The sequence below is a fragment of the Aulostomus chinensis genome, chromosome 2 (assembly GCF_037954235.1).
Source record: "Aulostomus chinensis isolate RoL2024-O1b breed Wild chromosome 2, RoL_Achi_v1.0, whole genome shotgun sequence".
Lineage (NCBI taxonomy): Eukaryota > Metazoa > Chordata > Actinopteri > Syngnathiformes > Aulostomidae > Aulostomus > Aulostomus chinensis.
In genome coordinates this window covers 17396471-17419008 of record NC_141321.1, presented here as the reverse complement: position 1 = coordinate 17419008, position 22538 = coordinate 17396471, and the positions used below count along the sequence as shown (strand labels likewise).

General features: G+C 39.9%; 1 protein-coding gene across 1 annotated transcript in view; it reads right to left on the bottom strand.

Moving 5' to 3' along the window:
* Window positions 1–4554: 4554 nt before the first annotated feature.
* kif18a (kinesin family member 18A) overlaps window positions 4555–22538 on the bottom strand; it is a 30139-nt gene continuing 12155 nt past the window's right edge. Inside the window, exons 10-18 of the mRNA XM_086181554.1 lie at window positions 17540–17702; window positions 16892–17056; window positions 15092–15213; window positions 14678–14967; window positions 13168–13227; window positions 8678–9059; window positions 6695–6787; window positions 5508–5599; window positions 4555–5167 (exon numbers count right to left, since the gene is read on the bottom strand). Coding sequence (XP_086037680.1) covers window positions 5031–5167; window positions 5508–5599; window positions 6695–6787; window positions 8678–9059; window positions 13168–13227; window positions 14678–14967; window positions 15092–15213; window positions 16892–17056; window positions 17540–17702 — 1504 coding nt within the window. The 3' untranslated portion in view covers window positions 4555–5030. The remainder of the gene's footprint in view (window positions 5168–5507; window positions 5600–6694; window positions 6788–8677; window positions 9060–13167; window positions 13228–14677; window positions 14968–15091; window positions 15214–16891; window positions 17057–17539; window positions 17703–22538) is intronic.

Below are 22538 nucleotides of genomic sequence, written 5' to 3'. Positions count from 1 at the left end.
AAAATGAAAAATTTTGAGGAGGGGCAAAGGTGAACAACGCAAACAAGCATCTGAACAACTCAAGCTTGAAGTCCCTTCTTTCATGGTCAATCATATTTTTAGCAAAGCTGGTTTCAGTCATGAGCTACAGGCTACAATACACTGATCATGTGTTCCATCGCCTAAGAACATGTTCTGCACTTTGAGATCATTTGTTTGACATGAATTGTGATATAAATTCCATTTATTATTTCTGCTTTTAGTAGTCACACTCCTACAATTTGATATGTACAAAACCAGATGGATTTTGCCATAATGATGAATTGATTTATAAAAAAAATGGACATAACGCTGATCTAAGCCACATCCCTGTGGGGCTGAAAATCTCCCTGGAAGTAACAGTTTAGAACGTGAATCACGTAACAAACAGAGCTGCAGCACAACAGGATGTAGGAGCAGGATGAGACTGAAGGCAGGATCAACAGGGTGTTTCAATGGAACAGGTGGGAAATGCACCTGGGAAACAAAGATCATTTGAATGTACACATCTTTCCCCAACCTTCCTGAAGAGGTGGAGTCAGTGTGCGTTATTTCTTGGAAGTTGCAGTGAATACGCGCGCGCACACACACACTTACACACACACACTCTAATGCACCATATAATACCAGCAGGTTTGGGACTTCACCCCGTCTCCATGGCAATTGCTGCAATGATGACAAATTTGCTGTTTCAATAAACAAAATACATCCCTCGAGCCTGACAGACCCTTCATTGTTGTGTGTTTTAATGATGTAATCCTTACATGTGTAGCACAGAGGAGGGACACATGAACACAGGTGGATACTTAATACAGACACCAGAGCAGCATCGGCGTGTCGCTCTGTGTTTGCAGGGTGTGTGGGTTCTGATTTTAAGTCAGCAAAGTACTTCAGTTGACTCTGCAAATTTGAAATGTTTATTTGCAAGACTACCTGCACCATAGAGCTCGTTCTCCTGAGGATGAGTCATCCACAGGCTACATACAGTAGATTCAAGGTGGGCTTTGGATAAGCTCCTGGAGGAGAAAACATAGACGGGCAAAGAACACTGCTGAGCCATCACAGCTGTACTGATTTTCTGTCACATTGTTTCACACCAGGAGACATTACCTGTTAAAGTGAACTGTAAATCTCACCCATCCCCTACTATAACCACTGCACGAGATCCTGTCAACAGTCGAGACAGTATTGATAGGGGGAGTCAGGTGTTTGCTGCCACACTGTCGCCGCACAAAATTTTATTTGCAGAGTAAACTGTAGGCAATATCCTTTAAGAATGACAAATTACAGACATCTTAGTTACATTAATATTAGGTACAAAGTATCAATAATTCTTCATATGAGTGAGGATGGATCTTTTTTAGGAACCAGATGATGCAAATCAATGTTTGCAAATCCAAGAAGCACTTATTATTTTCATTTTAGAAAGCACCCTTACATGAAAACGTTTTTTTTTTTTTTACCCCTCAGTCCTGCACAGCTGTAACTCACACTACAAAATCTACTTAACGCTCACTCTTCACCCTAGTTTGAAATCTGTAAGAGTGATCAAACAATACTTACCTTATCCAGGTTCACTATGTTCAAATAAAAGTTGAAATATTTCCCCAATGATGCCCCAGCTTGTTGATTTTATTATATTTTTGATGTCTTATTTCTTTACTTTCCCCAGTTGGAAGTGTCTGGATAGATATGGTGTAAACATGTACCTGCTTTACATGCCAAATTCAGTGCACATCCCAAGAATTTCCATAACCCCCATTTAAATATTTGCATTAACCATCACGGGACAGGAGAATGAGAAAAAGCTGCTCTTTTGTGCTCAATTTTCAACGAAGAACTAACACAAACACAGACAGTTTCTCTTTTAATTCCTTTTTTTGGGGTTCATTTTATTGAACCATCCTCAAACACTTGCTTCCGAATATTCTGGGAGCTGATAGAGGTAAAAGTAAGGCAGAAAAACTCTATTGAGACATGCTACTTGAAGTTATGGGGTCATGTAATTAGACGGGATGCAAAGTTCAGAGCTGTGACGTGCAGCCTTGAGGGAGTCAGGAACATTGTAGGAGGGATCAGGTGTTTACATCTGTATAGTCCTGGTCTCCACGTCGATGATGCAGGAATGAAGATTATTCCAGAGTTTCTCGAATTAGAATCAACATGAGTTAACTGCATCAGTGCCTTTCACAATGGAGTCTGGAGGCGTGGCAGGTGGAACGCTGTCAATGATGCCCCCCCTCCCCCATTTTTATTGTTTGCATCCTTGTCTGCTGATGAGGTTTATTATAGCTAATCATTTTTGACTGTGAATGAAGATCAGAAAGAGCTTTGTCATCTGAAGCAAAATAAGATTCGAAATGCACTTGCATGTGGAAGCTGCTTGTAGTAACCTGAATCATTTAAAAGTGCTTCATCTTGAGGGCTAAATACCATTAAGGCTCCGTGATTTTTGTTGAACTCTCTAAAAATAGAGTTAACAACTTTGTGACACATTTGCACTGTTTTTTTTTTAACTAACATATCACAACATATATAATGTCTCTCAGGGAGGGAAGATAAAACAATAGGTCCGACATGATCTGAGATTCTACCTGCAGTTGCTAAGCAACACCCACCTCCATCCCCTCAATCTGTCCCATTGGTCAGCAGGAAAAACGCACAAGGCGCCCTATTGGCTAAGAGAAAGTTAATAAACTTTAGCCAAGACCTGCCTCACTGTGTGCGCACACACAAAAACACTCCTCTCTCTCTCCTTCACACACATACACAGAGAATGAAGAGATTCTTGTGAATGAGAGCAGGAGAGGGTGTCAGTGCCTGCGCAGTACAGTGCTGATGTATGCGTTGAGCTTCTGAGCTAAAAATAAAGATCACACTGAATGCTGTGCCACTGAAAGTTGCAAGACTGAATTCAAAGTGACAAGTCCATTTCCCTCCTTAAGGTCCCACCCTCATTATTATCCAGCAGGGATTTTCTTTTTTTTTTGAACATTTTTCTTATGAGGCTGCACGGTGGTGCAGTGGTCAGCACTGTCACCTCACACCAAAAAGGTTCCGGGGTTCAAGTCCAAGCTCCAGCACAGGATCTTTCTGTGTGGACTCTGCATGTTCTCCCTGTTCCTGTGTGGGTTCTCTCTGGTACTCCAGCTTCCTCCCACAGTCCAAAGACATCAAGAGGGGACGAGGCTGATTGATACTCTAAATTGACCGTAGGTGTGACTGTGAGTGTGAATGGTTGTCTGTCTCTATGTGTTGGTCCTGTGATGGACTGGTGACCTGTCCAGGGTGAACCCCGCCTCTCACCTGAAAGCTGCTGGGATAGGCTCCAGCCCCCCCCACGACCCTTAACAGGAATAAGTGGAAGAAAATGGATCGATTTTTCTATTGCACATTGCAATAATAAATGTTCCTGTTAAGTGACTCTAAACATGCAATGTAGGAAAGTCTACAATGTCTTTAAAATCCTATTGAAAATAAAAAGGTTCCTTTATTCTGACTTAACCAGCTCAGCTTTATCACCCGTCAGTACCAGCTTTGAAATAAGTGTTAACTTTGTTTTATAAAAGTGGATATAATGAATCTACTCACATTAAAATTTATTGCACTCATTTTCACTGCATGGCTAATTGCTGCATATTTACAAACTACATCTAATCTGGTTTGGGGAGGTATCTGCTGTGCAGTGAGCCTGGTGTTGCTGGCAGCCAAGGCTACTGAAATGTATTTATCGGTTGTATTAATGTATGAAATGCTTTATGTGTAATGTAATTAACTGTATGGTAAAGGCAAGTCATTTCCCAGAGAAGCCATATAATTAAAAAAATAAAATATAAAACTGAAAGAAAAGTTTCAGGTTTTGAAAGACATTTTTAAAGGTCTACATAGTTTAAAATATATAGACACAAAATGTTTAATCATTTATCTGTAGCCTTCTTATGTAAAATATGAATGTTTAATCTTTAGTTTTTCAATTGATGATTTTTTTAATATGATTTAGTTTTTTTTTTTAATGATCCAGTAAATTGTTGACTTTACAGTTTTTACCTATTTGTTTTTAACTTGAGTGCTTTAAAATATGCTCTTAAATAAAATGCATTTTATCAATATTATTGTGGGAGCTGCATTTGTGTGAGAAGACATTTGATGAGTGAACGTGAAGTCGGTGATCTGTTATACACTCAAGTAAACGAATCACTCAGAAACTCCAGGGCTCGCGATGCTGCCAACACCAACCTATCAATCACTGCACTCATTTTTTACTCAGGAATATGAACAGTTTCTTTTTCTATGGGAAAACGCTGGAGGAGTTCTAGTAGTGAGTGGAGCTGTGGGTCAGTCTAATTTCTCTTGCCATTCCCCCCCCCCCCCCTTTAAAAAAAAAAAAATCCTCTTTAAAACCCTGTAACCCAATCTTTGAAACCGCATTTATATTTTAAATTTTGCAACGACAAAAAAACCCCAACCTTTTTAAATTCAATGGATTTAAGAAAGTGAATAATTTATTGAATGACAGACAAATATTATTAAATATCTGTAACTCAATTTTATTCACTGTACAAGAACAAACTACAAATATAGCTGTGAACTGCAATGAGTGGATTCACACCTTGAGTGCAACAGATGATCGCGACTCAATTGGCTAAAATAAGTCACGAGCGGCAGGAAGAAGGTTTCAGGCTTTATGAAAGTGAGCTAAGTCACGTTCAGCTCCTCTGTGGGGTGAGAGGATGGTAATGACTCACTGTGCCAGTGACGTAACCCATGGTCCTCAAACTATCCGCAACATTCATAACAAGTGACTACAAACTATACAATATTATCTACAATCAAGTAAAAAGGCTGCAGTGTAAATCTGAGTCAGACATAAAAACATCTCCTTATATTATATCAGCATTTGTGTTGAGGAAATATCCACAACAGGCCACTTGTTCTGAAGGTTAAAAAAAGCTCAGATGGAAGAGGTGAAAAAAAAGTACATAAAAGGCAACATTGTCTGACGTTGAGTTCCTTCACATACGCTTAGTGACGCGCTTGAACTGCTGCGATGTTTTATAGAATATGGACTTCGATTTTGGACGTTCAAGGAGGCTGAGATTTCCTTCAGAGATGCTCCTCACCACCCTCCGAGGCCTGTTCTCCTCTGACCCTGAAGACAGACACCAAACATGGAATACTATCAAGAATCAACGCCATTATAACTCTCCTTGTCTGACTGCTGTGAATTAAAGCCCAAGTGATGATGCTCCCACACATACACATGAGGTGGAAGCATTCAGACATGGACAAAACTGAGGACTGGAGTCGCAAGACAAAATAGTGCGATACACATTCATATACAGATCAGCTAACGAGCCAAACAAAATGGAAGACATTCTGGTTTATACATCAAAACTTTTGCAAAAGTAAAAATGCACCTTTTCTTTTTTTTTTTTTTTGCAAAATACTGTGTTTGCATGTGTATTATTATACTGAATGTGGATACTTGCCAGGTAATCGATGCACCCTGATTGGTTTCCGGACCACAGACGGTTCTTTTTTAATGCGCTTTGGTGCAGAGAAGCCCTGTGTTATCTCCTCTCTGATGAAGGAAAAGAGAGAAAGTCATCAGAAAACCCAGTCCAACACTTCCTCCGCACTGATGATTTGATTCCTCCCAAAAAATTTTGATTGTTGACCTTTAGTGTGCCTTCATACCACAATGTGAATAAAGACGTTATAAGGAGAGAAACGACTTAAAGAATCCTGAGGGGAAAACACCACCTGGCGTCAGTGGAGGAACTCAGAGGAGACATTTCTGTAAAGCTCTAGATAAGATAAAGGCCCTGGGCACACCCGGTGTCAAGACTGGATCTCTCAGGTCGGACCCCCCTCCTGTCAGGTCTGGGGGTGAGGATCAGTGGGAGGTGACCCCCATCAGCCAGCTCCCTTGTTGGTGCCCGGGTGATGACTGAAGAGGGGGGAACCCCTTTAATGTGCACTTATGCAACTGAATACAGGTGGAGTGGGACTGAACTGGAGGGAGGGGGCAGGGAGTGGGGGACTGATGGAGGGAACAAAGAGGTGTTTGTTTATGTATTTTTTTCATTTTATGATCAGCATTTTCTTTCTATTTGTTTACCATATCTCCTCCATTCCCTGCATATCCAAGCCATTTTACATTTGTCCCAACACACACCTATACACATATGCACACAACAACAACAATAATAATAATAATAATAACAACAACAACAACAACTATTTATCTCCATGCTACAGCTGCAACCCTGACAATAAAGCTTTGAGGTCATAGTCCACGAACCAAAATATGATTTGAAAAAGCCCCAGATTTGAGAAAATTGTGTAAAGCCAGCAAAGTGTTGCTGAAATACATAAGGTGTTGGGTGTAGATGTAAATATGTTATGAGGAAGGCATCAGACATCATGAAGTCACATCACTCTGTACTGAGCAGTAAACGCTGGAGTGATGAAACCTCACATGCTGAGGAGGAGTATGACCTGAAGGAGCCTCCTCCTGGGACCTTTGAAGCATTATTCACTCTTTATCCCAATAACCTTTGAATAAGGCAGTTAGGTCCATCTGTCTATTCCTGTGGATGAGGGCCTGATCTTATTCGCCAGATGTAACTGCCTGTAAAGACACTGATATAATCAAGGGTCAATAGCAGCTTACCGGTTGATTTTACGCTTTCCTTGTGCAGCAGACGTCATGTCCATGTAGGTTGGATTGGCTCGTCTCACATCATGTAAAGATGGGAACTGTTGACTACATGGAGGTTTGTGTTAGCAGAACATCTCCAGCTTTCTGGCGCCACATGGGAACAATCAACATCTCCCTTTACATTTCAAATCAAAGACCACATTTTTTCTTAAGTTATCTGGGTTTTCAGTATTTCTTACTGTATATTTATTTACATGATTGTCATTGCCCCCTATTGGGCCCCTGGAACTACATACATGGGTGAACTTGAAGGTTTTGGCTTGGTTTCACCCTGAAGAAGACCAGCTTCTGCTCACTGGTAGGAATGTTTACTTCTATATGGGCCACGAGTACCAACATAATACTTGATCACCCCCTTGGACTCACCTGAGGGCTAAATTGTTGTATATGTGTATTTAAATCATAATTTACCAGGTTTTATGCTTCATTTTCTGTATTCCAGAATGAGGGAATGTGTATGCTACAGCTTGGAATATATTTTTTTCTTTTTTCTGCCCCTTCTGACAGGGACTATGGTGCCTCCCATGAGGCCCTGCATCCCATCACCTGATGTTCCTGTACTAAAACTAGCTATCTTCTACTTTTTGTTTGGGGTAAGGATTGGGGTTTAGCAATATCCATTCTGGATGGTTTAGACAGTTTGTCTTTCATAGAATTGTTCCTTTTAAATGTTCAAAGGCAGCCAGACGGATGAATTCAAGGAACATGTTCTAAACATTTTATGAAAGAGATTTGAGATGATAGAGTTTCCTCCTTTTGAATAGTTCCTGTTTAAAAAAAAAAAAAAAATTACAGGGATTACATTTTACTGATTGAATTTACAAGAGCTTTCAGTGAGCAGCAAAGAAGAAATTGCTAAATATTCCATTATTTGAGCTTTACAAATGTTTGGTATCAACCAATTGAAATCTGAATTACAACACTGTTTATAGGTAAATTTTTTTTAAAGAGTGGATGTTAAAGCTTGGGGATGGATGTTATCTGTATAAAACAAGTAATATTCACATTTTATAAATACTGAAAAGAATTAAATGGAATAGAAATAATAATTCCAAACATTTTACTGTACTGTTTTCCCATGCTTTACAAAATGCTTTTTTTTTTTTTTTTTTTTTACACACAAATGATATGCACAGAAGATGAGAGTTGATCAAAGATCAAGATTAGATTATTTGATTTTTCCACAAGTGTCAGTGCCCACAAGGAGGAATATTTCTTTAGCATTTCAAATGTTTTCTCCTGGTGTAGCGAGAAGTACTCTCCATGTTAGTGCACTTGGCAATATGTAGATGGCTATACTGCTGCGAATACAGCCAAGAGACCTGTAATCCACATGACAGGCCACTTTCAAACTTGAGTTGCCTTTGTAACCCTCAGAAACCCATCATTGGCCACAAGAACCCAGCTACACCCGCTTGCAACTGGCGTTCATCAACAATGGCAAAGGGTATAACAAGCATTCAGTCGCAGGTTAAATGACACTGTAGTAGACTGGCTCGGCTCTGATCAGCACTCACATGAACACAAGACTCAAGTGAACACGGTAACTTGTGGGCTGCATCTGCTGGTAACTTCAGGGACTATTTGTCATCTCTGCCAAATATTCAGCCGAACTATGTTCACACTATCTGCTGACATCAGAGCTTCAGTTGCTGGTGATGTTGACAAACAGACAGGAGCAAAGTAAAGAAAATAGCAACCACCCTAACCCTAACCTAACCACCATAAGTGTGTGCACGGTGAAGACTACATTGCTTCAACCTACTGCTAGCAACAAATTGTACTGTCAGTTTAGAGACCCATCTGTGAGTCCATATTTAAGACAACATTCAAAAATATAGATTAAATTCATAAAAGAACAATTTTACAAATTAACTTTACTTTTACATTCATCCTTACTTGAAATGAGAGGATAAGAACTGAGTGCTTTCTTACCATTTGGAGGGAATCTGGTTCCACTCGTTGGCTTTGGCAGGATTGAGTGGTTGGCTGAGAACTAAAGAATCCTTTGAATTTGATGATTTACAAGGACCATCATTGTTTATTATGAAGGTTGCATTTGTTGCACTTTCACCATCATTGTCTAGAACCTCAAACGTCATGTTGGGATCCATGGCTGTGGAGAAACTCAGGGGCATGGCTGCACCAGTTTTGTGAGCAGGTTCTGGTGTGCACTGGAGAGGGAACATGCCATCCACAAAAACCTGGGCCTTGGACACGGTCCTTGGGCTTTGTCGTGGCAACGACACAGCCAAATTTCTCCTGGTGGGCGGTCGGTGAGGTTCTTTTTGTTGCACAACTGGTGGAAGTTGTCTTCCTAAAAACCCCAACAATTGCTTTTAGACACAATATGTTTCATATAAATCTACATGAATGTTTTAAAAATGAACAGTATCACTTTAAACAAGGGGGAAAAATTGGAATTGTATGGAAAACTCACACAGAAAAGCCTAAGAAATGTTATATATTAACTTTCAAGACGAATTATGTCCAGTTTTTGTGTATCCCATTTATAGGTTCCTAAGTTGTGTTGAGAGTTTGCTGGTCAAAATTTCACGACATTGAATATGAAATATCAGGATTGTTTTACTCCATCTCTCCCACATATTCTGTAGCTCAGGTATGTGAGCTTATCCTGAGACAGAATACCTGACTTATTTTTGCCTCTTGGGGAACACAGTGGTTTTATGAGAGAGGAAGTACTAGTGCTTTTCAAACTAAAATACCACTCTTGGCAGTATTTACCCTTTTGTTGTGCCCCTAAATAATTTGGTGATTGGTTTAACTTTTATAATCTAGTAATAAAGCAGTAATATACCTTACATTTAAAGCTGGTACACTGTAACACTAGTGTTAGTGTTGTAAAATCAAATGGTTGAAGTGAATTTTGTTATGTAAATGCGACGTTTGGACAAAATGACAAAACTTGACACACTACAGCTAGAACAAAAATACACCCCATAATATACCCTGACCAACACTATATCAGCTGTATTTGCAAACCACCAGAGCCAAGAAACTGCTTGCAGACCAGAAAAGGTTCAAATCCTGGTGTCCGCATCACATAATGGAGGCCATTCCATTCATCACATTTTCCGCAGAGGAGTGCTGGTAGTGTGTGTGTGTGTGTGTGTGGGGTGGGGGGTGGGGGGGGGGGGGGGTTTGGAGGGGCTAAAAGAGCACGATGCCATAAATAAAGTGAGATTACTAAAAGCAAATGACTTATACATTACTTTAAAGATCAAAATGTAATATTTAGCAAATGTGAGTCAGAGTTCAGATGGCACACTAAGAGATGAGATGGTAATAAATAGCACTTTTCTGTGGCAGAGGAGTTGTCCCTAGCAATAAATGGCAGCAGAGTTCCTTCAATCACATATTTTTGGCTTGTAGGGGATTAATACATGCATGAGTTGCTATTTCTGGTGGAGGCAGCACTGAATTAGGGTCGCCTGGTTGCTGCTGCCTGTTTTTTATAGTCCGCCTTTTCTGGTTGGTGGAGCAGGGGAGTTTACGTCTGTTGACGTTTTTTCCTGCCCTGCTGTGGATCTGCATTTTCATGAATGAAGCTCAAGAGGGATTGGGAGGGTTAGATGCTAGACAGACAGAGAAAAACATGAGGGTTGGAGGGAAAGAAAGAGAGAATGGAGAAAAACAGCTGCGACATTTGAAGCAAAAAGCAACAGTGAAAATCCTTGGAGGAAAAAAACTGGGAAAAGAGACAGCTTGAAGATACAATGGGAAAGTATAAAGAACTGCATGAAGGTGACAGTGGAAGAAAACTGAATGATAAATCAAGAATATATCAAAAATGACAGATTTTAATCCTCAAATAATTTGCACAGAAGTAAATGTTCCTTCAAAGTGATGCCTTTTGTATTATTTGCTATTAATAGCCAGTTCACAAAGAGTTAATGTTCTTTCAGAACCCTTCCTCTCTCTAAACACGATCACATTTGATTGGCTTAGCAAACTGCAGGGTGGAGTTATTATTCATAACATTCTGCAGTGACTACCATTAAGAGCTGAGGAAGCAGTAAGGGAATAACAAGCAGCATCAGGACAAGAACAGCAGTTTGAATGCTACATTAAAGCTTTAGTTCAAATCGACCATTTAGAACTTGACAGTAAATCAGATGTTATATGTTGCTGAGCTGATGATACTGCATATAATTTGCTTGGCTACAGCTTTTGTGTGAAGGCCAGTGTAAAAGAAAAGCATGCAGTACAGGAAAATTAAGAGGGACAGGTTGGGTTTGCAGGATGAAAGTATGAGTAAGTGAAGGCATGATGACATGATCTTTCTAAGTCTGTAAAGGTAGAACCAGTATTTTGTGAGTAAAATGGAGGGCATGATTAGAAAATGAGTTTCATGCGCTGAAGCTGCTGTGACTACAAACAAAATACATATTGTTCTGCAATACAACAGCATGTTTTGTTTGATATCATGTAAATGTAAAACTACAGGCACATTTAGCTTTGTCCTCTATTAATAGTAGAAATTCCAACCATAATTTTCCATTTCTGAAATTGATTAAATGAAGTTTATCATATAATTTTGCAATGAAAAATGTTGTTAATAGGAAATTATATTAGCTATTATATTATTGTAGTTTTATCAAATACTGCATTTGACAAATACAGAAAAGTAGTCAAGAAAATACAAGCAATCATTGAGCACTTGCCTCACAGGGTTGCACAGCTAAAAATCTTTACAACACAGCAACAAGGTGGTTGAAATGTCCAGTGTTTTAGGATTCAAAATTTTTCTCACATTACCAAAATCTAACAAATTTTAATATTACATTGATAACTTTTATCATGATGCCCTGAGTAAGACCTAACAATTTTAGTGCTGATGGGATTTCAAGGTTTGGATACATTTATTTTGTGCAATTTTATGAAAAAGCATTATCTCATGGGCAATTGGTTCCAAATTTTGGACTGTACCTCAAGAGGGTGCAGAAAACTACTGAAGCAATTTGCTTGTTAATAGAACAGATTCCATAAATGAAATACTGCAATATATTTTCATACTTCTTGAGATCTGATAAATACACAGGTGCAGAAAATATAGTTTTTTTTAATTAAAACAGCCAATGCTAAGAACAGCTTCTTCTGTCACCATACATATATATATATACACACACACACACACATATATATATATACACACACATACATATATAAAATACGTGTATAGGAGGCACCAAGCTAAGATTGAGCATATTTAACCCCTCAAAAACATGATTAATTTGGCTGAAGAGGGAAAATAACTTCTCCTATTGCTATACAGCATTCATGCCAGTCAGTGCTTATGCCCGAATGAAAAACATGACAGGCTAAAAAGATGTAAAAATGTGTCAAATCACACAGTAAGATTTTCTTGTTCCACCAGAAAAACTTTTACAATAAAATGCTTGATGTGAACTCACTTATTATAACAACAGGTTGCGAGAAACTTAATCGCAGTAGTGACAACCCCCCTGGTGCACACATATTTCATTTCCATTCAAGGAGCTCAGTCATCTGGCAGGAGAATTTTCTTTAAAAGTTAAATTTCCCACAATATGTTTCAATGAAATGTCGACCACCTGTGGTAAACATCATTATAGTCAATTTGAACTGCGATATTTCACAAAAGCTTCAGAGTAGTATTTCCCTAAAGAATATCCATGTGCAGTTGTTCCACTATAAAACCAGTTGTGAGTATTCACATCATTTTATTATTCAACTTTGGGGCCAGAACAGAATGTCTGCAGCACAACTATAAATCAAATTATAATACAGGCAAGTGAAAATTTATCTCCTCATAGAGAAAATGTGAATTGTATATGGCACATTAAAATGTAATTTTATGATTTGTAAGCTCTACTCTTGGCGGCAGGGTGGTGCAGTGGTTAGCACTGTCGCCCCATAGCAAGAAGGTTCCGGGTTCAAGCCCCAGCTTTCTGTGTGAGTCTGCATGTTCTCCCTGTTCCTGTGTGGGTTCTCTCTGGTACTCCAGCTTCCTCCCACAGTCCAAAGACATCAAGAGGGGACGAGGCTGATTGATACTCTAAATTGACCGTAGGTGTGACTGTGAGTGTGAATGGTTGTCTGTCTCTATGTGTTGGTCCTGTGATGGACTGATGACCTGTACAGGGTGAACCCTGCCTGTTGCCCAAAAGCTGTTGGGATAGGCTCCAGCGACCCTTAACAGGATAAGCGGAAGAAAATGGATGAATGGATGGATGCTCTACTCTTATAAAACACAGCATCATCTCTTAAAGTGTGTCAGGTGTAGGAGTGATGGCTGAGTCAAAGGTGATATCGAGACAGCAAATGAGTGAATGATTGATGGGTGGAATCAAGCAGGAATGCAGGGGTTGAGATTAATGATTACAGCATGTCTGCTAGACAGTGGCAAGACAAAGTAGACTTACCATTTGGTGACAGAGCAGTAGTGTGGCACAAGGACGTTCTTTTTGTGTGACCTTCTGAACCTAAATAACAAAAATATATGGAAATAGACTTAAAAAGTATTAATAAAGATTAGAAGATAAATGTTCAACAAAAAAAACCCTCTTTTACAACATATAGGACTTGAAAATGCTCAAAAAATGTCATGTTCACTTAAAAACTTAAATTAAAATGTTTTAATATGTAAATCAAAATTAAATGTGATGGTAAATAGTTTCTAACATGCCATTTCATGCAGCTATGACTGCAAGAAGAAAGTGTGTTCTCTGTGCAGGTGCACATAAATACATACATTGAACATGAATGAATTTTTTTAAAAGAAAAAATATCCATCCAGTGCTGTGAACTATTATAAGAAAATGAAACAACTATTATAACTATGGCAAAATAATTTTCCTCCATTCTTTGAAAAAAAATGTCTGAAGTGGTGGTGTTTAATGTGACGAGGCAGTGGAGTCATTCACATATTGTAATGATGGTGCTGATCCATGTGCTGAATCAGTCTTGCGCTGCATCATGAATGCACTATAAGCTAACAAGACACATCATCGTTCCATATATACAGTTTAAATAAATTTTGAAATACATTTAATTTTAATGTGTGAATTTTTATTTTATGTTTTTTACTTTTTCCATAAGACTTGCTGTATGGTTATGCACAGCTTTACAGTGTAACCTTAAACCTGATGCTAGCAGCAACAATCAGGCTAATAATCAAGAAGAAAAAAAAAAGAAGAGCCTGTATCATAATCAGTATTGATGGGGAAACAAAACAAGCAATACAAACCACAAAACAAAAGCAAAAGCTGTAATGACGATCATGATGGACGTAGACACCACTGAAAAGAATTCATTTATAGCAGTTTCTAAATCACTAAAGTGTCTACAATCTGTCAAGACCCTTGATGCAAACTGTGCTGAGGACATGGCCACCAGGTAAGACGTCCGCCTAATCTTTTCTGTGCATTACGCCAGATGGCTGAAATCCATTTCAAGTAAACATGTATAAAACACTACCAAGCTATCACAAATGACCAAGTCACATTTCCCCCCTTAACCAGCATGATAGATAAATACATTTATCGCTCTCTATATGGGCAAGTTACACATTGATAATGCATGATCGAACATTCATTCTTCCATAAACACTGTGCATTTTAAGGCTTCATTTCTTTCCAAACAATGAGGTCTTCCTGTCTATCTGGATATCTTCCAACACAAAGGCACCAGTTTTTACAACTGGGAAAGTTGGTCCACTGATTAAGTTACAGCTATTAATAATTAGCTCATTTATCTGTCACAGAAAAAAATTAAAGATAAAAATCTTTGAAACCATTTAATTGATTGATGATGCAAATAGACATTCTCCTACCGTATCCTCTGAGCAAAGAACAATAATAATACGGATAGACTGATCCAAACCATCTAAATATACGGTTAAAAATGTAGCAGAAATGGAGTATGATGACTTACTACAGGGGCTACTTTGATGGTAGAGCAGCTGTGAAAAAGACAGTACAGGTGCCAAGTCGCTGCAGAGCTCAACACTTCCTGCCTTATTCGTGTCATGCGTTTTTTCTCCACTCATTTCAGCTTTCATGCGCGGGCCAGCCCCCTCCTGGTCTGCCCAGACCACACCTCTCTCCCTCAACACAAGGTGCTCCAGTTCGTGATTCTCCAACTCTTCTGCTGCTGTCACCATCCCAGCGCCACGCATCACAGTGAATTGCCGACTATAAGCTGGCAACAAGATGTTCACCATTCTGAATGCAATGTAAACATATTGATGGGAGATTTGTTATTGAGAAAATCAAGAGAAGTAACATACTGTTTCCTCTATACTAACAACATAAAGAATTAATTGTGAATGAAGTAATGGCAACGTACTTTTGCATGCGCTTATGTTCTTGATCCTGCAGCACAGTGAGCTCAACCATCTGCTTGATGTGTTGTTTGAGATCATTTACCTGAAGCTCCAATCTGTGACAACGCAAATCCTTTTCTAATACCTGAACAAAGTGGAGAGCAAGGTCAGGAATCAGAAATTATGCAGCAACAAGCATTCTAGTATAGTAACATACTGAATTAACACTCTGGCATGCAGAATTAACGACACAAAAAGTTATTGGGGGTCATGATATTGGAGAGGGGAGGCAAACCTCTACTTTCATCCATGTTTCATGTGAAATGCTGTCTGCAGTGGGTAAAGGAGGGGAGAAAAAAAAAAGAAATGACGCAAAGAAACTACGAAACAACAGCAGAGAACATTTGACCGGTGAGTGCGTCATACTGCTGGGTCAGTTCTTGGAAGAAAGGATAAAGAAAAAGAATAACATGGACATGGTTTTAGGTAACTGGCTGCTGTGTGAGGGATGAGTAAAGGCTATTGATTTATTCTCTTCAGTGATCTACAAGCGAGCTGGAGAAATAAAATGAGCACGGTTCTAATTACTGGGAGAACAGATGGGAAGAAAACAAAGACAGTCACGACACCAGTAGAGACACAGCCTACCTTCCAAAATAAACAAAAAACACCAAGCAATGAGTTTTGACGGATGGAACCCACATTGTTACGTTGCCTTCTTTATCTAATCATGCTAATTTGTTTGCTCACATTAAAGGAACGGTATGTAGGATCCAGTGGCTTCCAAGGGTGAAGGTGCAGATTGCAACCTCCACCCCTCCATCTCCAAGGAGAACAAACAGTGGACAGCAGGATCCATGATGTATGATCCTACATTTGTGAAAATGTGGCTTCTCAAACTTCTCACAAGAACAAAATTGTCAGCCAACACCAGCAACCACTTATTCAGAATCAGAATTAGGCAGAAATCAGAATGATTTCATTAGCCAACAATTTCGGTCTAACGTAGCTGAAGACATTGAAGTTTCCAGATTTGAGTGTGGAATCTGGAGTCCTCGAGCATGTGATGTGATCCATTCAGTTTAGCAGAGGGGGGTTAAATGATAACAAGTCTGAGGGCTAACAGTAGAATAACCAGGCTACAGAAATGTTGCTACATAGTAATGTGACCAGGATGGCACCACTGATTGTAAATAAAAGCAGGAAGCCAGGCACCCTGTAGGTTCATTTCTGCCTGATCAAACCAGTAGGTTTGAGTTCTCACCAGCTCATCGATCATCCAGCGACCTCACAATGGCCATTAAAATAGAAGCAAAATACAAGAGTTACCCATTGGTCTCGTTTATATAGGCCAAGATCTCTCTTGTCAACCCTCTGTTACTCTTCTGCACCCCCTGTGTGTCCTCATAATTCCTACAGGAATATCTATTAACATGCCGTCCAGCCATCTTACCAAAAACAAAAACAAAACAACAATAAGAGGACCACCTCCCTCTTTCAATATAAATCACTCATTCCAAGCCAATGAAACCAGAAACAGTCATCAAGATTATATTCAAATAAGCCTACATTCCACACAATGAACCTTTGCGTCAAATTATTTGATCGTGTTGTTGAGTATTAGTGGATGTGCTTAATCCATGTTTCACCATTAACTGCAAACACTCACGCTCCAAGCATGACCTTTGTGTTTACACATTTTCAATGAGGTTAGATCAGAAATAAAAAGTTGACTTCTATTTGCTTCTGTTATAATTGTGCAAAAATAGAGGTTTTTATAACAAATCATGACAAAAATAGAGTTATGAGAAGGAAGTACTGACCTCAGAGGCTTGATCATTTGATTTCAGCAATTTCATCTCATTCTCGACACGATGAAGCCAGCCGTCATTGTCTAGGAAACGAGTTTCTGCTTCCTTCATACGTTTGCAAATGTGTTGCTGCTGAGTGCGTAAGCTTGCAATCTTCCGCTCATGCTTACAAGTGGCCTATTGGAAATTAACACAACAACAACAAAAAAAATCATGAAGGGTGACTATGAACTTTCAATGGTTAGTATTGCATTCTATTCACTGTATATGCGATCAAAATGGTTATTATAATACCTTAAAATGACAATGTGACAATCAGGCTTTCGTCAAACTTTACGTCTGTATCTGTTACGTATTGATAGTTTGAGAGGAAAGGAAATGTGCTCGCACACTTTAGTTTACATCATTTTGAGCGACAATGGACCATTTTGCCAAGTGTGATTCATTTTCAAAGAACATGAAAGTAAATGTTCTTGAGAATGAACTTTTCCCTATATATGACAAGGCATTTACAGGTGGGACTAATGTTTGGACTCAGATGGCTGAGAAAAGCTAGGACCTGGGGAGCAATGACCCTGAACAGAGGTAAAATGATGACTCAGCAGCTGTTTTTCTGCAGGGATGATGGAATCTGTGGATAGCAGTGTAAGCATCAGCTACCTTCTCAGTCTTTTCTTTGGCACAGAAATATTGGACCTGCAGGTTGTCCTCCTCACTGTAGCGCTGGCGCAGCTCATTCTCCTTCAGTTGTCTCTCCAGATCCAGCTGCTCTCTCCTGATTTGGGCCCGGCTTGAGAAGATTTGCTGCAGAGCTTCTGACACCCTACAGAGTTTAAAAATTACCAACTTGGACTTTAAAATGGCTGCATTAGGAGAAGTGACATTAGTTTAAGTGGATAAAGGTCAAACATTTCAAGTCCTAATAGTGGTAAAACGATGCCTTTTGTCGGTAACTGTAATTTCCTATCACAAAGCATATGAAGGTAATTTTTTTCTTGAAACCAAATTAATGATTTAGTGTTACAGATACATTGTTAACAATAAAATTATAAGGGATTACACTCGTATTTCTCCTTGTTCAGTAGTTATGAACAAGACAACTGACACAGGACAAAATACATTGCAATAATTTATTATCGTGCCAAGAGCTCCTACAAACCACTAAATCAACCCTTTAACACTCCATTAAAAAGGCACAGAGATATTTAATTTTTTTATAAACACATTTAAGCTACTTATAATAAGGCTATATATATAGTGACTGTCTGTCTACTTAGTTAAAGCAGAAGGATGGACAAGAAAGGCTTGCAGGTAAATAAGACTGGAGAGCTGTCGTTGAAATGTGACTGCACTCTTCAATGAAACTCCAGTGACGTAGGAGACGTTGTGGCCTTGCTAGACTGCTGAATTTTTAATAGAGTGAGAAGCGTGCAGCATCTATTCAGAGCCTCTTGCTGTGTGAGTTGTGAATTCTGATGCCAGTGAATGAAATGAGTGGGACTGAGACTCATTCAGCTTTTCTGTATCCCCCGCCCCCTGTCCAAAACCCCCTAAAGATGCCACTTTATGCTTTAAAGAGGACTAGATAGAATGTTTTGAATTTGATTTATGTTACAGTATATAAATTTGTATATATCAATTATCACACAGCTGTCCCTATCCAAACTAAAACATATATAAACAAGATATTGAAGCTAATTTTGGTTATAGTGATTTTATCTGGCTCCAATATACCTTGAAACATGGATCTGTTGGGGCATATTTATGAATGGGTATCGCTGTTTTACAAAATACAAAACTGTTAAAGCCAGTGGTTTTACTCCTGTTCATTGAGACCATAGTTAGGGCCTGAGCCTGAAGGTACTTCAGGCGAAGACCCTATTATGTTTGCTCGGCAAAGCAACACATTAGCAGCAATAAAAACAGTAAAAACACACACTAAACAGTGACCCAGCCCCCCCAACACCCATGAGGCAGCTCGGCCAGACGGCCCGGAGCCGGTTTTCACATACACACCCATTCAAAACCTGGTACTACACTGTTCTTGCTGTCAATGAGCGCGCGCAATATACGCATAATGTAATTTCACCCCCTGAATATGCATGAAATTCGCTGAAATTCGGCACACTTGTCCGGTCTGGCAACACATTCACTAATAAAAAGAAAAAAACACCACAAAAGTCTATAGCTCCACCTAGGGAGCCACACAAGTAAAAGATAATTTTTGATAATTTGCAGCGCTATAACTCCTCCCACGAATGTCCCACAAACATGGGACATTCATGAAGACGCAAAATTCATACACTCTGACCCCTCACCTGTCTACAACAGAATGTCCACAAATTGGACAAAACTGTCAAAATGAGGACTTTTTCCTCCCCGAACAAAAGCTATAGGTATAGCATATATGCCTAGGGCATTAACGGTATCGCTTCCAAACTTTCACACATTACTCTCCCAACTGTGCTGATTAAAAGTTATTAAAGGTTTTTATATGAATTCCTCGGTTTGGATTTTATAAGCCGTCAAAGTGGGGGAGACACGTTTCACACTTACAATGGAAGCCTATGGGGAGACCGTCTCCTCTCAGGGTACATACTGTCAAACAAACACTTCTCACGTCTACACCGTACATCCCACAGCTTTAACAAACACACCACTGGATTCCTGACAAAAATCCCTACAAAAATATGGTATTATGTGTCACTTTGGACCAATGTATGCTGACTTATTCCACTTTTCCACACTACAATTCTGTTGCTCCTCCTCTCTCTCCACTCTAGCACAGATCAGAGACAGAGCAGTGGGGGAGGGGTTCTTAAAGGGCCAGCTCTCAGCTCTGCTCTCTCTCTAGCACAGATCAGAGACAGAGCAGTGGGGGAGGGGTTCTTAAAGGGCCAGCTCTCAGCTCTGCTCTCCACTCTAGCACAGATCAGAGACAGAGCAGTGGGGGAGGGGTTCTTAAAGGGCCAGCTCTCAGCTCTGCTCTCTCTCTAGCACAGATCAGAGACAGAGCAGTGGGGGAGGGGTTCTTAAAGGGCCAGCTCTCAGCTCTGCTCTCTCTCTAGCACAGATCAGAGACAGAGCAGTGGGGGAGGGGTTCTTAAAGGGCCAGCTCTCAGCTCTGCTCTCACTCTAGCACAGATCAGAGACAGAGCAGTGGGGGAGGGGTTCTTAAAGGGCCAGCTCTCAGCTCTGCTCTCTCTCTAGCACAGATCAGAGACAGAGCAGTGGGGGAGGGGTTCTTAAAGGGCCAGCTCTCAGCTCTGCTCTCTCTCTAGCACAGATCAGAAACAGAGCAGTGGGGGAGGGGTTCTTAAAGGGCCAGCTCTCAGCTCTGCTCTCACTCTAGCACAGATCAGAGACAGAGCAGTGGGGGAGGGGTTCTTAAAGGGCCAGCTCTCAGCTCTGCTCTCACTCTAGCACAGATCAGAGACAGAGCAGTGGGGGAGGGGTTCTTAAAGGGCCAGCTCTCAGCTCTGCTCTCTCTCTAGCACAGATCAGAGACAGAGCAGTGGGGGAGGGGTTCTTAAAGGGCCAGCTCTCAGCTCTGCTCTCACTCTAGCACAGATCAGAGACAGAGCAGTGGGGGAGGGGTTCTTAAAGGGCCAGCTCTCAGCTCTGCTCTCTCTCTAGCACAGATCAGAGACAGAGCAGTGGGGGAGGGGTTCTTAAAGGGCCAGCTCTCAGCTCTGCTCTCTCTCTCTGATCAGACTCAGGCCTCTAACTCCTCAACTACAAGGCCAACAAACTTGGCCAAGACACTGTTGGATTCAGGCCGGCGTCAGCGACACGGCCACAGGCCGCACGGGGGCTCAGGCCCTAACAACGCTTCTTGCAGCTTTAATTCACATCTGATTTTTAATTCAAGGTTTGAAACAGCCCTTGATTAGACATTCAGGTGGACATGTATCTGTGACCAGGCTAGGATTAAACTCTCCTACACTTGTTGTTGGATTAATTCTAATCTATTTTCAAGTTAAGCCAAATACATTTACCATTTTCCAAGGGTAACACAAGCATGATATTCAAAGAGAAAATCAGAATCAGTGTAGTAATGTTCCTTTACAGACAAAAGTGTCACAGTAAATTCCACCCTTTTAAATAAAAATGTCATCCCCTTTTTTCCCTATTTGGTTAGTGTTTTATTGTATTATTATTCTAAAGTTGTGAAAAGTTTTCGACGTTCAAAGTGACCTGTGACCACCAAATCTGAATCGGTTCATCATCAAGTCAAAGTGGATACACCCAAGTATGAGAAATATCTCCATGGCTGTCATCAACGTATCAGGCAAACTTGGTGTGAGGTGATCAACACTATATGAGGAGCCGATCAAGCTTTTGATCAGCTCCTCACTAGCCCTGGCACTGGGAAATAAACCTCCGTAATTGGCTGACAGTGGTTTGTGGGTAAGTTGGCTGTCAAAAAGCTCTGCCTGTTGACAGCAAGAGTGAAATCCCAGAATGGTAAAAATGAATTATCTAATATCCTCCCCACAGTGTCTGGGCCGCTTTGGGACAGGGTGAAAGGCTCAGACATCCTGAGGAAGATCACAGAAGAACCACTGATCCTTTGCTTTGAAATGACGCAAGTGAGGTGGTTGGCCCATCTGATTAGGATGCACAATTGACCGCCTCCTTGTCAAGGTATTTCAGGACCATCTAACCCCGAGGCAGCCCCAGAGTACGCTAGAGGGATTAAATATCTCATTTGTCTTAGAAATGCCTTGGGATCCCCCTGGAAGAGCTAGAGACAGTGAGCAGGGAGAGACGCATGTAGGCTAATTTACTTAGTCTGCTACAACAATGACCGAGGGCCTGGAAAAATGCCAGGAAATCGATTGATAGTTGGACAATTATATTTTACAATACAAAAAGATATATCACTGTAGATTATACAGGGTTGTTTTATGTTAAGTGGTCTGGATTTAGATTAATTTATATATCTATATCGATATACACATATATCTATATTTATATAGAGACACACACACTAATTGCTTTATAACTCACGTTCTTGTAAAATAGCCTGTTCATGCTAAGGCTGATCTAGATAATAGGTGTCAAATACATCCAGATCTATGCAGCTTGCAGTCAACCTAGTTCATGAGTCAATTTCAAAGACATGTATGTAACTGTTTGCAGCCATTGTCAGCATATGAACTATCAGTCCAACACTGGTCATGATCACTTGATTGTAAATAAACGTGACATAATTGAATCTGAGCCATCAACCTTGAATACCATGTAAATGCTTAAATAAGCTTTGGGCAATGTTCTGTAAAGGGATTTTTCATCAGGGTTTTTATGTGAAAGCAATGTAGAGGATTTAGATAGAAAACACTACATTAATGAATAAATTAATCTCACTTTGTTTATTTACATGATATCTTACTAGAAACATGCCTAAAATGTCAGTAAAATAACACCCTTGACATAAACTCAGTGTGAAGTTTAAAAAGAATGAACAAGGACATATTGGTCCTTCACTCTCCCTCTGCTGCTAGTTGAGCAGTGGGGAGGAAGTTATTTATATTTACATAATTAAATTTGCAGCATTTCAAAATTTGTGGCAAACAAAGCTGAGCTGTTCAATTACATACAGACTGATATGTTTTCACTGGTTTATTTCAACTCAGTAAAGACAAAGCAGTTAAAA